Here is a 16,121-nt window from a genome sequence, read left to right as displayed (position 1 = left end):
AAAAAAAAAAAAAAAAAAAAATGTTCAACCAGGGTAGAACAACTAATTATTTTGAAGATTATTAGCGTGTGATTATGTATATTTTGTATTAAAGAGGGAGGTGAGGTGGGAGTGCATTGAATTAAAAGCGAACGCGTGGACTGCATAGCTTGAACTGCTGACAGTTGTAATAGTCAAACCCTCGGCCTGGCTTCCCGTCTGCCGCGCCGCGACATGTTCAATGGTAATGTGGATTTATTAATGCGCGTGCCATTGCCGTCACTCAACGTCGCCAAATTAGTCTTTAATGGGCCTCGAAGCCCATTTCCATTGTATCTATCGCCCTACTTACCTACCTCCGGCGAGTCCAGCCATACCTGATTTGATTTGATTTGATTTGATTCAGTTTGGTTTTGTTGAGATAGTAAATCGGGTGTCTGTTCTCTTCTTGATTTGATTTTGTTGAGAAAGTAAAGCCGGTTTCTGTTCTTTTCTTTGGATGGTATGTTTTCAGTTTCAGTTTAGGCTCCGTTGGCTCTGAGTGAACATTCAACTCCACGCCTCAATGGATAACTCATCGGTATGCGTCTATCGCTCTTCTTCTGCTACATACTGAGTTACTCCATTAGCCAACTATATCACGCCTGCTTTATAATCATCACTTCTGTGTGTGTGTTTTTCTTGATCTCAGGCTCGGAGTGATCGGAAATTGAAGAGGTTGGAATCTCGGAAGTCCCATTCTTGGTGGTGGGATAGTCACGTCAGCCCCAAAAACTCTAGATGGCTCACGGACAATCTCGAGGGTTAGTTACTACTTTTCTTCTATCTGCATAACGCTCTTAACTAAGGATCGCAGGAATTTGAGTTTATAATCTTGTTTATTTTATTTAAATTATATCCATAAATTTAACCAACCTTTTAAACTTCAAATTCATGTTTCAATTACTTCTTCAACAAATATCAGGGCCTGACGTCTTTGAAATGTTAGGGTTGTGATTGAAGAACGTTATTTAGGACACATATGTAATGCATAATCGAAGCAAGTGCTTCTTTGGGCTGGCCTTATATAGATAGCACTTCCCCTCTTTTGTGTTCGTTTTCCGCTGGGAGTGCTAAAAAAAAGATGAAGGTATTTATTAGGTATAGTGGGAGGGCCTCGATATATTGAGAATTTTGTAATGGCCTACCATTCGTTTACTATGTTTGTCTTTATGCTGTTTCTTGTAACCTTTACCAACTAATGCCAAATAACAACTAAGGAAATTGTTCTCCTCTAATTCTCATGTTGAGGATTTTTTTTTCCTTTTATTTAACAGTTCTCCCCATTTTCAATTCGTATTCTAAAAGGGGTGGGGTTAAATTTGGGAATGTGGGTAGCAGTTCCAAAATTTTAGCTTCTTCCTCCTTTCTGCATGAACCTTATGGTGCATGTGTTTGAACTACCCAAACATTGGCATGGAATTAGTTCCGTAAGCTCCATCTTTTATTTCTGTAATTCAACGATAGGTGGAAGTCAATGTTAATTCATCATCAAAATGATAATCAAAAAATTGACAAAACGATCGTTGAATACAGAGATGGACCGGAGCATCAAACGTATGTTGAAGCTAATAGAAGAGGATGCAGATTCATTTGCCAAGAAGGCTGAGATGTATTATCAGAAGAGGCCAGTGTTGATTTCTCATGTTGAGGATTTCTACCGCATGTATCGTTCCCTTGCTGAGCGCTATGATCATGTGACAGGAGAGCTTCGAAAAAATATTCCTTCAGATCTACAATCCCAGGGCTCTGGTATTTCTGACCTGGGCTCTGAGCCGTCCTCTACATGGCCCTCTCCTGACCAAAGGCTTGGACGTCGGAAGTCTGGGCCACGAGCTGCTGGCTTTGATTTCTTCCTTGGATCTGGTGGGAGCAACTCTGATACTTGCCAAAAGGAAGGAGATGAGTCATCTTCCTTGACAGATTCTGAACCTGAATCGGATGATTCCTCGGTGAATAATTATTCAGGTGGTGATCAAGTTGTGAACAGGAAGATGATTGAATTGGAGATTGAGCTCCGTCAGGCTAAAGAAAAGCTCCGCTTGAAAGAGGATAATGCCGAAGGTTCATTTCCATTCAAGGGGGCAACAGATGAAAATTCTGATGATGTATTTGCTAGAATGTCTGTGTACGAGGAAGAAGTAAGGAATGCAAATGAGAAGCTCCGGATTTCAGATGTACAGATCATGAAGTTGAAAAGTGAGCTCCAAAAGTACAGGCAAGCAGAATTGTCCAAAGATTTGCAGGCGGAGTCTGTGTGTGCTACAATGGAAGATGTCCAGAGGCACGAGAATGGAGTCATTAATCAGGAACCAGAGGTTGAAGAACATGATAAAGGTTTGGGAGTTGACCAAGTCATCAACGTGGAGGGAGTGTTGGAAGAACTAAAAATTACGAAGGAAAAACTCGATAACTCGCAGAAAGAACTTTCTAAATTAAAGCTTGAACTTGAGAACAATAGATCGCCTGAGAAAATCTTGCATTTACAGAATGAGCTTGAAGCTGCCCGAAAAGATGCCACAACATGGAAGGCCAAACTAAGTGCGGAGAGAAGAGAGGTCTCCAAGCTACAAGAAAGAGTTTCGAGGTTGAAAGCTAGTTTATCGGATCGAGAGCACGAGATTAGGGATTTAAAACTAGCAGTATCTGATGCGGAGCTGAAAATTTTTCCTGAGAAAGCACAGGTTAAGGCTGAAATGTCTAAGCTTTTTGAGGAACGAGCTGTATTGATGGAACAAGTGAGAGAAGGGGAACATCAAGCTCGTGTTTTGGAGGATGAGATCAGAAAAGTGAAGGGGGAAAAGGGGGATTTGGAGGAGAGACTTTGCGGTGAGATTGGGCGGCTGGAAACGACAATTGTTGGCAAAGTGGAATGCATTGAGAATCTGGAAAGGGAACGTGATAAGCTCCATGCAGAAGTTGTTAGTTTGAAAGATAATTTGAGGTGTAAAGAGAAGCAGGTGGATGAAGTTAGGGAGCATGTGCAAAAACTGGAAAGGGAACGTGTGGAGTTGGTATCAGGCGTTGAAAAGGCAGATAAGGTGGCAGAGGAGTTAAGATTAAGAGAGAAGGAACTAGAAAGGGAGGTGGAGAGGCAAAGAGAACTGGTAATGGAAGGAGCAGAGGAAAAAAGAGAGGCTATAAGACAGCTATGTTTTTCGATTGAGCACTACAGGAGTGGATATCACATGCTGAGAGAAGTTTTCATCGGTCACAAGCGGGTTCCGGTGTTGGCATCTTAATCAGGCATGGCTGTAGTACATACATGTGTTAGAATATATGGAATGTCCAAGAGTTGTTGGCTTGTTTTTGGGGTGAAACAAATAGTTGAACACGATACGGTTCTGTTTATTAAAATTAATGATGTAAATGTAGTTGTTGAAGTAAACAATGAGCGGGGGCTTGTCTAACGCCTACCTGCCGCTGGTAATGTCCTGGATTTTGTTTTCACAACTCTGCCATGATATGTCAATGGTCCAGTATCCAGAGACACAACTCCTTACTTCAAAGTATGTACACTTATGGGACCTTTTGTACTTGGGTGAAACTTGTAATTTGGAAGACGCAAGCAAATGAGCCCCATCTTCTATGCTTTGTATTTTGTTCTGCAACGCCACTATTCTTCCAAACAAATTTGATTATATCATGACGCAACACGTTCAGTGAAGAAGAGGAATGGCCCTATTCTCTTCTATTTTCTATTCATAACTCTATATTTGAAGAGGAATACGTTTGATATTCATTGCGATTGGTACTCTCTCAGTGAATATATTTGCGTGTACCTACGAACGTAGGTACCAATTTGTCTCCATTTCTAATTGTGACCTTATAGACCTTTTTTTTTTTTTTCTTTCTATTTCAGAGAATTCACTGTGCATGTCCGCCCCCTCCACCCTAAAAGATCCCAAAAAGAATCTGCATTAAGAAGCTTTTGTTTATCTTCTAACAGCGTGTAAAGGTACCTATGTTATCTTCTAAGAGCGTGTAAAGGTTCCAACCAACCCGTGTAGTCATCCATACAAGCTTTTGTTGCATTATAATTAGGGGACAATCCCAAAGAATTGAGTAGGAACATAATGCTATTGGTGAATGTTCATATATCTCAACTAAAAGCTTTAGTGCATTTTGACCGTACTTTATTTATGCATATTTGTGGCGCATGAATGTAGGCATTGCATAAAAGTTTGTAGCAGAAGTTGTTCAAGAGTGAACGCCTCAAATGACTTGATTACATAAGTTGAGATGCAAGAAGTGGAGAACGAGATGGTCTTTTTGTGCACTATGCATTCCAAATTTTATGAAATGTAAGATCATGAAGAGCCATAAGTGTATTCAAGAACTGGAGCCTTTTGGTTTGGATGCGCTGGCCAATGCTGCTTTTGGGTGACAGTATGGCTTACTTGCAGGAATCAGGTACAATGACAAGACATCCTCTGCACCGATCAGGTTGCACTTGCATTGCGTGCATTCAGCCTCCCAGAAGCATAAGCATAAATCCACATGCACATGCTGCTGAGGATTGTTGGGAGTGAGTCCCATGATGGCTAATCTAGGAATGATTATGGATTTATAAGTGAGAAATATTATCTCCATTAGTACGAGACATTTTGGGAAAGTCCAACGCAAAACCACGACAACTTAGTCGATGTCTTGCTTGATGGTAAAAATGTTACTGTCTTTCATTCTACCATTTAGTAACTTTTTTTTTCATTTAAAATTTTAATTGGTGAATTAATCTCATTTATATGGGTTTACTATATTTCAACCCAACTATTTGATGTTTAAAAAATATTAGGGTTAAATTTTTCAATAAGGAACTTGCAAAATTAAAATTATATATAACTATTTATTATTTGAATTTTCAGTCTCCATATACATTCTATAAAGCAGTCGAATGAGGCGAGTAAAGGATAATTAATTAAATTAAATCAATTAAATTCTATGGTATTTTATTATTATTATTATGATTCACAAACACTTTCTTCGTTCCTTCCATCCCCCTTGTCATTACTGTTAGCGTTCTTCCTTCTCCGTGAAAGGCCACGCGCACTGCTCCGATCAATCTCCTCTGCATCATTGTATGTTATAGATATTGTCTTAGCGCACCGCATACACCTACGCTCCTCTCTCCCTCCATCTGTCTCCCCCCGGTATGTCCGTTTCTTTTTCTCACTTTTCTTCCCACCTAGTTAGATCTGCGTTTTTCACCTCCCATTTTTCTGCAGATCTTATTCACTGTATTGTTTATCTTCTTTTCTTTTCTCTTTTTTTTTTTTTTAATGTTTTTTCTGCTCATCTCCCAATTCTGTTGCTTCATGCTTTCGTCTAATTCATGGTAATGAATGAATTGCACCCGAATTTGGTGATGCTTGATGAATTATTTTGTTCCGTCAGCACCGCCATATATCTTTGCATATNTTTTTTTTTTTTTTTTTTTTTTTTCTTTTTTTTTTTGACGGTGGTGAGTGGAATTGCAGAATCCAGATCGTGGCAGGACTCGACATTGAGCAGCCTGAAAATGAGTGACAGCCAGAAGTTCCAGCTTGGGACTATCGGGGCATTGAGTTTGTCGGTGGTCTCGTCTGTCTCGATTGTCATATGCAACAAGGCACTCATTAGTACACTCGGTTTCACGTTCGGTAAGTTGCTAAATATATCTTCACTTTAGGCTCCAAAATCTTAATTTCACGCCCTCTTGTTTGCTTCTCTTTTGACTGAAATCTGTGAGCAATATCGACGTATCCCTCCCGAGGCACGAACACTCAACTTTTCTAAGAATTAGTTTCTGGATCTACAAGAATTATAGGCTTGGATATTTTACATCAAATTTTCATTGATCGCATGATTTCTCACCAGAGCTTGAATTTGGTAGTCTTAGATCTATTATTGACTGAACAATTCAAGCCGAGTAGAGAAATTTATTTGTGCTTTCGATTTTCATGTCACCAAAGTGCATTACTACTCTTTAATTTACTTCTATTCTATGTAAATTCATGTATTATTCACTTTCATTTTGTGTTAAATAATTATTTGAAAATATCAAATTTATCCTTATCTAATGTATGCTTTTATTTGATGTCATATCAAATCAGGAGGTCCTGTTTCAAATCCTTATAATATCATTACATTCAATTTCAATAATAATTGATTTGTAAGGTCTAATGTATTAAAATTCACACACGGAACCACATGTGAGTGTTAAAGATTGAGGTGAGGATTAAAATTTTCCGTACTTATATCTTCGTAATAAAAGAAACTTAGTGCAGGTCTTTCAGCCTATGAGCTACTCTCTTATGTGTTTTGTCAAATTATAACATTACTAACTTTCAGTACAAAACGATCTAGAGTTCACATTATCAACTTATCACATGCCTCTAGAAAAATTGTAACCTTCTGACACTAGATCAATGTATAGTTCTATTAATCTTATGACGCGAAGAGCAACTTTCCCTTTCCGTCTATTTATTTATGCCAAACTATTAGCAGAAGCTACCTGTTGATACTTGGCTCTTTGTCCTTTGCATGTGAACTTGTTCATTAATGGAACTTGGTTGATGCACAGCCACTACATTGACAAGCTGGCATCTGCTTGTTACATTTTGTTCCCTTCATGTGGCACTATTGATGAAATTGTTTGAGCATAAGCCTTTTGATGCAAGAGCAGTTATGGGATTTGGAATACTAAATGGAATCTCAATTGGGCTTCTAAATCTTAGCTTAGGCTTCAACTCTGTTGGCTTCTACCAGGTAAAATCACATTTGTGGACAGAATGTTTTATCCCTATATGGTTTGATAATTTATCCTCTTTTTCTAAGATGCAATGTCAAGTCTGAAATCTTAGACCATTTGAGCAATAACTGTGCTCTCTTTGAGCATGTTCTTACTTTAAAATAATATTAATGATTTTATTTTCTCATGAATCATTTTTAATTATTAAATGAAGTATTGATTATTTTTATCTGCCGAGTCTTCGAATAAAGAATATATTGATTGCTATACCAGATGACGAAACTGGCAATCATCCCCTGTACCGTTCTTTTGGAGACCCTTTTCTTCAGGAAAAAGTTCAGGTGAGTCTAGTAACTGTTGAATCCTTCATGTACAAAGCAACTTTTTTTTTCCAATTTTTAAGCAAGAGGCATTTGCTTCCATTCAGTTTTGTTCTTATGATTTTGTATCAAGATCTTTACTTGATTAGCTATAATGTTTTAGAAATGAGAAATGGGTAAGTGTTAATTTGTCATCATCAGGCGTGTTTCCCCACACCTTTCTTGTTACTATTTTAGATGAAATTAGTACTTTGTTCATAAAGATTTTGTTGGGATTTTTGTATGACCTGTACCAAGGCACAAAATATTGCTAAATCTCAAGCTCATTGCAAAATGCCATTGATTTGAATATCTTAATTCAACAGATGCCTAATTCCTAACTCAATCATAACTCATAATATTGATTTAAGTTGTTCTGTTTACCTCTGGTCGAAGGTGACACCATGATTACCCAGGAAAATTACTTAAACTCTTCAACTAACTTAAATATTATCAAACTCCAATTAGACTCATTAGCTATCAAGCACTCTACTTCTCAGGCTAAAGTGGCCTTGAACTTGGAATGCACAAGCGTTTTACTCATATTACCCATATTGAGGCACAAAATATTGCTAAATCTTAAGCTCATTGCAAATGGCTGTTGATCCATGTCTTAATTTGTAAATGCTTAATTCCTAATTCAAATGTAACTCTTAATATCAATTTAGATATGAAAACCTTCCCCAGTAACTTGATCCGTTTACCTCTGGTTGAAGGTCACACTCTGATTACCCTGGAAAATTAGTAAAAGTTTAGAACTAACTTAATTATTATAAAACTCCCGTTAGACCCATTAGCTACCAAAATCACTCCACTTCTTTGGCTAAAGTGGCCTTGGACTTGGGACGCACAAGCATTTTACTCAGACCGATGTCTTTTTAACAAATCTTACCTGGTTGATCTTTTAGTGGTTTGCTATTTGTATGATTGTTGTAGGTGCCCCCGTTGTTCTTTTTCAGCATGATCAATGTTTTGGATTTCGTCTCGTGTTATGTATTGTTTCGATAGATATATTTGTTGTATTCTGCATCCGACTTCTATTGTTTATAATTTTTACTTATCAAAGCTCTTGTTTCTTATGATATACAAGAAACAATGACACCCGGAAATGCAGAAACTAATGATTTCACATGCTTGCGGGTCTTGTACACCTTTTCTTGATATTTTAATAAGTCTTTTTGATAATCTGATAACTTACTATGCATGGTATTCAATTTTTTTTGTCAGGGACCTAAAAGGTCTACTTTTCTTTAAAAGGATATTGGAGAGTATGAAAAGCTCTAAAACTTCTTGGGTTAAAAATAATAGAGTTACCGAACTTTTTTTTCTCATTGATGGCCATAAAGAAGTCACAAAGTGGATCCTACCTGAACGCTTTGATCTTGGCCTGTTCAGGAAACTTGAGTGCCCAACCCAACCTTAAACTGAACTAGTTTGTCTGGGGTTGAATTATGGTTATTTCAAATCAGTTGGGACTTGAGGTAAAATTGGATTAATACAAATTCATAAATAAAAATATACATTTTACTGAAGAGTGAACTATTTGTGTCCATATTTCGTTTCACTTTTGGTATATTTTATTCCTCCATTTCACCTCTTTCTAATGGTTTTTCCCTTAAATAAGCAAAGAAAGATTATAAAGAGGAATAACAGTAGAGAGAAGGGTACTTCTGACAAGAAAAAATGGTGAATGAGAACGAAATCTGATGGATGCAATTAGAATACCCGTTTTGTTTATTTCAAAAGAAGGATTCTCCTTCAGCCTTGAATGTTTCATCCAGAAAAGTGAAGTAACTCCAAACTACATCCTTTATTTTGAACTAGTGTATATACTGACTTGAGTAGGGACACTATTGCAGAGACTTTTAGAGGAACCTTAATAAAGCTGAAGTTTTTGAATGGGTTCATCTTTCTAATCTTTTATTTTCCATTAACTTGAGAAATGCTCATGACGTTTGCGTTTGGCCTTTCGACCCTTCCCATTGTTTTACTATCAGTTCTGTAATGGCAGATTTAATTCATTGAAGGGGCTCAACATCAAATAACCTTTATTCGGTTCTTTGGAAAGATCATTATCCTAAAAAAAAATAAAGGTATTTTTATGTGAGCTTAGTCATGGAGGCATTAATACAGCTGATCGTGTACATTGCAGAATGCCTAATATCTCCTCCTTCTTTCCGTTTCTTGCTTTGTCATGTGTTTATTGGCGAATGGGACTCTAGCTCATCTTTTTGGTTGTTCTTTTGCCTTTTTCTACTGGTCACAGAGTTTAGGTGCTTTTGGTTGGAGTTTGGCTCTACCATATAATGTGATTTATCTCATTGCTTTGATTTGTTGGGTCATCCTTTTCATGGACCAAAAAAGTGTTTATGGCTGGCCTTCAACCGTACGTTTTATTGGTGTTTTTGGTGTGGAACGAATTGTAGAATTTTCAGAGATGGTTCCTCCAATTTTGACAGCTTTCTGGAATTGATTATTTCTTAACTCTGTATTGGTGTAAATGTAAACACTCTTTTTCAGATTATAGTCTTTCATCTTTAATTACTAATTGAAAATCTTGTATGTAATTTTCCTTTTGGATGTTTACGAGTGGTTCACCTCCTATATTACATTCGGCAATGAAATTGTTAAAAAAGAAAAAAAAAAAAAAAAGACAAGACTTGATTTGGATGGAAACATGGACTGGGAAATAAACCATATTTAGGCCAAGATAACCCACTTAGACTGAGTTTCTTTTAAATATTGATGTGTTTTCTGACTTCTACGATAATTTTGGTAATCTTCTCTTGTTTGTTGGTCAACTGTGAGCACCTTAAATGATGATGATTTTATTTTTCAAATATATCTATCAGATGGGTGGTATAGCTGCGAGCGTTTTTGGTTTTTGTTATATTGTCCTGTCTGAATATACTACCTCGCAGCATATTGACCTTTATACTACTCTTGCAGTAAAAGCATCCAGTTTTCACTCACGATCCTCCTCCTGGGTGTTGGAATTGCAACTGTGACAGATCTACAACTAAATGCCCTCGGCTCTTTCTTGTCTCTTCTTGCAGTTCTTACCACATGTGTTGCACAGATTGTATCCGTAGCTGAGTTACTTTTACTATTGGTATTTACTTTGCATGCCTTTTGATGATTAGTTTTCATGTGTAGGCTAAAACATGTCTTGTGGGATGTACTGATTTAATTTGCTCTCTTTCTGGTCTGAGTGATCGATTATCTATTTGCAGAGTGGAGAGATTGTTTTTCACGAGACCACCAGACCTACTATCTCTTTAACCAGTTATTTATTATTTATTTTTATTGGCAAGCGTATAATTAGTTGCTAGCACCTTTCTCCCTTTCTAGTCAACGTGAATATCAGGATTTATTTATTTTTTACTTGATTTAATTATCTGAGTGAGTGAGTGTCTAGGCACTCACTTATTGCTCAAGTTTTTCTGCATTTTCCCCTTTCCGTTCAAGTCCTTCACCAGTAAAACGTAGATGACAAACACCATTCAGAAAAAGTTCAAAGTTTCTTCAACACAACTTCTATACCAGTCTTGTCCCTATCAGGCATTAACTCTGTTTGTCGCTGGCCCATTTCTGGATTGGTGTCTGACTGATCTAAATGTTTTTGCTTTCAAATACACTCCCCAAGTGCTGGTAAGAGCTTAACAATTATGCTTCCTGTTGAGCCCTTTCCTCTTCCCCCTTCCTAACTATNCTTCTGTGTACAGTTCTTTATTGTACTCTCCTGCCTTATTTCTGTCTCAGTCAACTTCAGTACGTTTCTAGTTATTGGAAAGACTTCTGCAGTTACATATCAGGTCCTCGGACATCTAAAGACATGTTTAGTTTTGGGGTTTGGCTACGTTCTGCTTCATGATCCATTTAGCTGGCGGAACATTTTGGGAATCCTGGTTGCCATAGTTGGAATGGTTCTTTATTCTTATTATTGCTCCCTCGAGAGCCAACAGAAGTGTAATGAAGTATCTTCAGCACAACTATCCCAGGTACCATAAGTGGTTCTACAATTGACATGTTATCTCTTGCTCTACCGCCATTGAACTGAAACACAATGTACATGTTGTTATTTATAGGTGATGGAAAGTGAATCCGATCCCCTATTAAGTGTTGAAAATGGAGTGGCAATCTTAGGCGATGGAGTGGGCCCTAAAGCTCCAGCGTGGAGTTCAAACAAGGACCTGCATGCATAAAAGGGAGTCGCCGTCTTTGGTGACGAATTTTGTTGTTTGCCCAGAGCGGTGGGTCAAGTTATCCCCCCCAGCAATGAAGAGATTGCTGGCAAGACGCCTTCTCATGCTGATTTCTGTGTATCAAGAGTGCGACACCTATTGAAGTATAAAATTAGAGAGGTAGAACAAACTCTTTCTCCTTTAGCAGTTAACGAGTATTGCTAAAGTAACGATTCTGTCAGATTATTGACGCCATATCAAATATTTGAAGATCAGAGAACATAGTCTGTCTTGAAAACAATATTCATAATACCTATATCCTCGTTTCGCTGTCAATGTAGTGTTCCTTATTCGTCGGCAAACTACTAGTAGTGGAGGATGAAGCGTGCAGGAGAATCAAGCGAATTGCAACAGGTAGAGAGATACATGGATAATTGTAACTGTACTGAGTTTATTATATTTCATGAGCATTATTTATTATATTTTTTAAAGAAAAATTAACCTCAATTATTTTTTTTTTTTTTTTTTCAATGAAAACAATGTCACCCAAAGTTATATATTTTTCAATATCAACAAATAGGATGTGATAACTAAGTTTACAGGTTAAAGTTGGATTTGGTTGAGGTAATCTTTGGACCAGCCCGAACATTGGGGTCGGTAACCCAACTCAATCCAACCTTCTATTTCAGTTGGGATATTATCACCTGAAAGTTTAAATTTTAAATTGTTATCATGGTACAATTGTGCAAAAACCGTTTTGAAGTAAATAAAAGTTACGATATATCACCTAAAACAATTAGTACCTAAACTAGTACCCAATCTTGCATGGATATTATGACCTATAAACATTAACTATGTGCTATTTACAACCCTTCATGGATATTGTCACCTATAAACATCTATGGATATTATCACCGGGTTCAAGTTGGTAAAGATTAACTATCCACCGGGTTCAAGTTGGTAAAGATTAACTATCCACCGGGTTCAAGTTGGTAAAGATTAACTACTTGCCCTACGTATAATTAATTATTCACATTTACAATATCTAACCATTCAAAAAAAATAAGTTTTTTTTTTTTTTTTTTTTTNTTTTTTTTTTTTTTTTTTTTTTTTTTTTTTTTTTTTGTTTTGTTTGTTGCAGTAGTAAATGGCAAGTAGTTAATCTTTACCAACTTAGCACAAACTTAGCCTACACACTATATGATACAAATATCGATAAAAATAAAATCATTAAGGAATTAGCATAACAAGAATAAAAACTACTATATGTGTATATATGAAATTATAAATGTGAAAGATCTCATCATACTTATTCCTTATCAATTTAATTTTGTGTATATATCAAAATTTTAACTGTTTTAGCTGTTACAAAGCTTATAAAAGAATTAAGAATCCTCTCACTCAAACTAAGTTTCTTCGCAATTTTTTTTTTATTTTATAAAATTCTGTATTTAAAATCATTTACTAAGTTTCTTCTTTCTAGATTTAGATGGGATAGTTAACCTGACTTGGTTACCGTATAATTATTAGAGGAAGGAGTTTCATAATTACATTCCCTCTCCATTAAATTAGGTTGATTTGATTTGATCTTTTGCACACTCAAACCTTACCCAATCTAAAAAGAAAAACTCCAACCCAACTTGAAATTTTATTTACCCCAATCCAACCCATATAATTTGGGTCCGTTTGGGTTGGATTTTTGAATAAAAGTAATTTATTAACTGCCATGTTAAAACATGTAGCTGAAGAATAGTAAATTTTCACTCAATCAACTCGTCAAGATATCATACCTATTTTAGTTGTTTCAATATTCCATTCACAATCATTTTAGTTTTTTTTTTCCTTAATTAAAAGTAAAATAAATAAAATATATATAATAAACTTTTATTTATTTTTGCAAGTTTTAATGTTATTTTTTGCATTCTTAACCATGCGCCTAGCTCCATTTACGCTCCACAACAAATAATGAGAGGGAAAATAATCTTTTAAAAAAAGCGCAAGGAGAAAAAAGGAAAAAAAAAAAGAAAAAAAAAAAAAAAGGGTGCACTGCTTGATTACTACTAGTTGAAGCCACCGGTGGATGAATTTCTGTGGGCGACTGGAGCTGAGATCCATACTGTGGTCTGTGTGAGAGTGAGATTATCGACAATGGCGCTTCGAATTCTAAGCAGGAAAACCGCAACGCCTTCAATTTCTGGATTGTTAGGGTCTGGACATTTCCGCGGCCTGCAAACCTTCTCCTTGCCCGACCTCCCTTATGACTATGGCGCTCTTGAGCCCTTCATCAACGCCGAAATTATGCTGCTTCATCATCAGAAGCACCATCAAGCCTATATCACCAACTACAACAAGGCTCTTGAGCAACTTCACGACGCCATTAACAAAGGCCACGCCTCCACCGTTGCCAAATTACAGAGTGCCATCAAATTCAATGGCGGAGGTTTTCTTTTATTTCTCAATGTCTTTTGATTTTCAGACTATGATACGTGTTTACTTTCTCATTTATGTCATACTTCAAACCAGATCGAGACGCTTAATTAGGGTATCGTTGGATACTTATTGAATCAATTAAGATATATATTATCTCTCAACTGATAACCGATCATTTTCTTTTTAAGGTCACATTAATCATTCGATTTTCTGGAACAATCTCGCTCCCATTCATGTAAGTCTAATCCTTGCGTCTTTGATTCGATTTCTCGGTTAATTCTCCATTTCTTGATGTTCCATCTATCTATTCGAATATTTTCTGTAATATATTTGCAGGAAGGGGGTGGTGAGCCTCCAAAGGGATCTCTAGGATGGGCGATCGACTCCCAGTTCGGTTCTCTTGAAGCCTTAATTCAGAGAGTCAACGCAGAAGGTGCTGCTTTACAGGGCTCTGGATGGGTGGTATATTTTCTTCCGCGCATTGATTTGCATTTTCATTTTTGTCTACCACGTTATATAACACTGAAGCTTTTTCGAATGCTTTCTAGTGGCTTGCTCTGGATAAAGAACTGAAGAAGCTATCTGTTGAAACCACGGCCAATCAGGTATATCTCTAGGTTTATTCGTTTAAAAGCTATACCATGTTGGAATCCCACCTTGACTAATTAAGTGGAAGATCATGGGTATATAAGTAAATGACATTACTTTAATTGGTATGGGGCCTTTTGGGAAACCGAAAGCAAAGCAATAAGAGCTTAGGTGACGGTGATATCAAAATCATGCTCTTAACTTAGTCATGTCATACCATTATCAGAGTCATACTCTTGACTTAACCATGTAAATAGAATTCTTATGTGTTGAACAAAAAAGTTGTGAGTCTCGAAGGTGCAATCATAGTGAAGATTTGTGGTAGAGCTCTATTGGACTAGCAATGTGTAGTTATCTGGATAGTACTAGATAGAAAAAATGGTTATTTAAGGGGAGACTCAATGGTCCTTTGATCGAAGGGAGGATTGTAGAAGTTACACATTGGCTAACATTAAAGAGAAGATCGTAGGTATGTAAGTAAGGGATATTATGTCTATTGATATGATGTCTTATGCTCAAAGTGGACAATATAATACTATTGTAGAGGTTTGTTGTCCCTTACATATTCATGTGCTGAAGCAATCTTGTACTATTTCTGTTCTTGTTGATGCCTTTTGTTGATCTCTTATTGATTTGCCCAATTATTGCGCCTTAATCCAGCGTTTTATGGAGTTAGGTTAATTTTTATCACTTGCTTGTAGATTTGTAGCTTGTTGTTGAGTTATAATTAAAATGAGAGGTTGAAATTTGAAAGTGATGTGGGTGATGCAACTCTTTGTAGGATCCTCTTGTGACTAAAGGATCTGCTTTAGTTCCTCTGCTTGGGATAGATGTTTGGGAGCATGCATATTATTTGCAGGTAAATGTTTTCCATTTTCTTCCCATTTGTAGTACGATTTGGTCTTGCTTTTCTCGGTTGTCTATCTGGATAAGATCATGTAGTCCGAGTATATATTGCTGCCTGCTTATTCAATGTTTTGAACCTTACCTTTGTGCAGTACAAAAACGTCCGACCAGACTATCTGAAGAACATATGGAAGGTTATAAATTGGAAATATGGTGGAGAGATTTTTGCAAAAGAAGCTGGAGTGGTTGAGAGTCGTTAAGAGTCTCTTTGTTGAATCTTCGATAAGGTGTGTGTGTTGAATATTGAATAATGAGCAGCCTCGTATGCATAGGTGGTTGAAGCCTTGTGATGAGATGAAATGTATCTTTTTAAAGTACTTCATTTGAGCAGATGACGAATGCATGAGGCCACTTCTTTTTCCCAGTTATATCGTTTTCAGTTCATGTTTCTTTTACGTAGGGTTGTGGGTTGATACTCAACCTTATTTTAGTCACCTACAATATACGTCCTTCACGTATGTCATAACGTGAGATGCTTTCAGTTATGAAGTTCAGCCAACCCAACTCTTCTCTAAAACCTTTCTATTTCCTACTCAAGTTGCTGCTTTTCCTTCCCTATATGAACACAAGACAAGGCTTTGGTTTGTCAGAGGCCAAGGAAAAAAAAGATATGGGGACCAGAAGAAAAACTTGGCAACCAAACTATGTGATTGCTTGCATTAAGCTAATGACGCATATCTTTTTTTTTGTCCAACTTTGTGGCTTCGTCAGACTTTAGGCTAGGCTTGTTTTTTGTCCAACTTTGTGGCTTCGTCAGACTTTAGGCTAGGCTTGTCTTTGCCAACTAAACATTACTTATGTAGAATCCAAGCTTGTTCGCCCACACATGCCGTCTGTGCGTACATTTTCAATCATCTATGACACAACTGACTTGCCTCTACATTAGGTCAAGTCATTTGGCTTGAC

General features: G+C 36.8%; 3 protein-coding genes across 7 annotated transcripts in view; all 3 read left to right on the top strand.

The window, feature by feature from the left end:
- LOC111783434 (protein NETWORKED 4A) overlaps window positions 1-3,688 on the top strand; it is a 4,324-nt gene extending 636 nt beyond the window's left edge. Inside the window, exons 2-5 of one of the 3 annotated variants that reach the window (XM_023664361.1) lie at window positions 95-223; window positions 494-559; window positions 671-782; window positions 1,555-3,688. In XM_023664361.1, coding sequence (XP_023520129.1) covers window positions 545-559; window positions 671-782; window positions 1,555-3,260 — 1,833 coding nt within the window. In that variant the 5' untranslated portion in view covers window positions 95-223; window positions 494-544 and the 3' untranslated portion in view covers window positions 3,261-3,688. The other 2 variants (XM_023664360.1, XM_023664359.1) reach the window with 2 other exon arrangements.
- Window positions 3,689-4,995: 1,307 nt separating this feature from the next.
- Window positions 4,996-11,798, top strand: LOC111783001 (UDP-xylose transporter 3-like). Of its 3 annotated transcripts, XR_002813254.1 has the most exons (9): window positions 4,996-5,168; window positions 5,496-5,657; window positions 6,581-6,765; window positions 7,022-7,089; window positions 10,057-10,189; window positions 10,597-10,758; window positions 10,833-11,108; window positions 11,196-11,471; window positions 11,633-11,798. XR_002813254.1 is itself a non-coding variant. In XM_023663866.1 (8 exons), the coding sequence occupies exons 2-8, from the start codon at window positions 5,537-5,539 to the stop codon at window positions 11,310-11,312; spliced, it is 1,062 nt and encodes a 353-aa protein (XP_023519634.1). In that variant the 5' UTR covers window positions 4,996-5,168; window positions 5,496-5,536; the 3' UTR covers window positions 11,313-11,798. The 3 variants fall into 3 exon arrangements, 2 of the variants coding, with proteins under 2 accessions (XP_023519634.1, XP_023519635.1); XM_023663866.1 differs by having other exon boundaries at window positions 11,196-11,798; XM_023663867.1 differs by lacking the exon at window positions 4,996-5,168 and adding an exon at window positions 5,229-5,353 and having other exon boundaries at window positions 11,196-11,798.
- A 1,519-nt stretch (window positions 11,799-13,317) lies between these two features.
- LOC111782614 (superoxide dismutase [Mn], mitochondrial-like) lies at window positions 13,318-15,583 on the top strand. The gene is made up of 6 exons (XM_023663396.1): window positions 13,318-13,731; window positions 13,910-13,956; window positions 14,058-14,183; window positions 14,270-14,326; window positions 15,091-15,168; window positions 15,308-15,583. The coding sequence occupies exons 1-6, from the start codon at window positions 13,440-13,442 to the stop codon at window positions 15,413-15,415; spliced, it is 708 nt and encodes a 235-aa protein (XP_023519164.1). The 5' UTR covers window positions 13,318-13,439; the 3' UTR covers window positions 15,416-15,583.
- Window positions 15,584-16,121: the final 538 nt, after the last annotated feature.

This window comes from Cucurbita pepo, chromosome LG20 (genome assembly GCF_002806865.2).
Source record: "Cucurbita pepo subsp. pepo cultivar mu-cu-16 chromosome LG20, ASM280686v2, whole genome shotgun sequence".
NCBI lineage: Eukaryota > Viridiplantae > Streptophyta > Magnoliopsida > Cucurbitales > Cucurbitaceae > Cucurbita > Cucurbita pepo.
The sequence above is the reverse complement of the archived record's forward strand: the minus strand, read 5'-3'. Positions and strand labels throughout refer to the sequence as shown.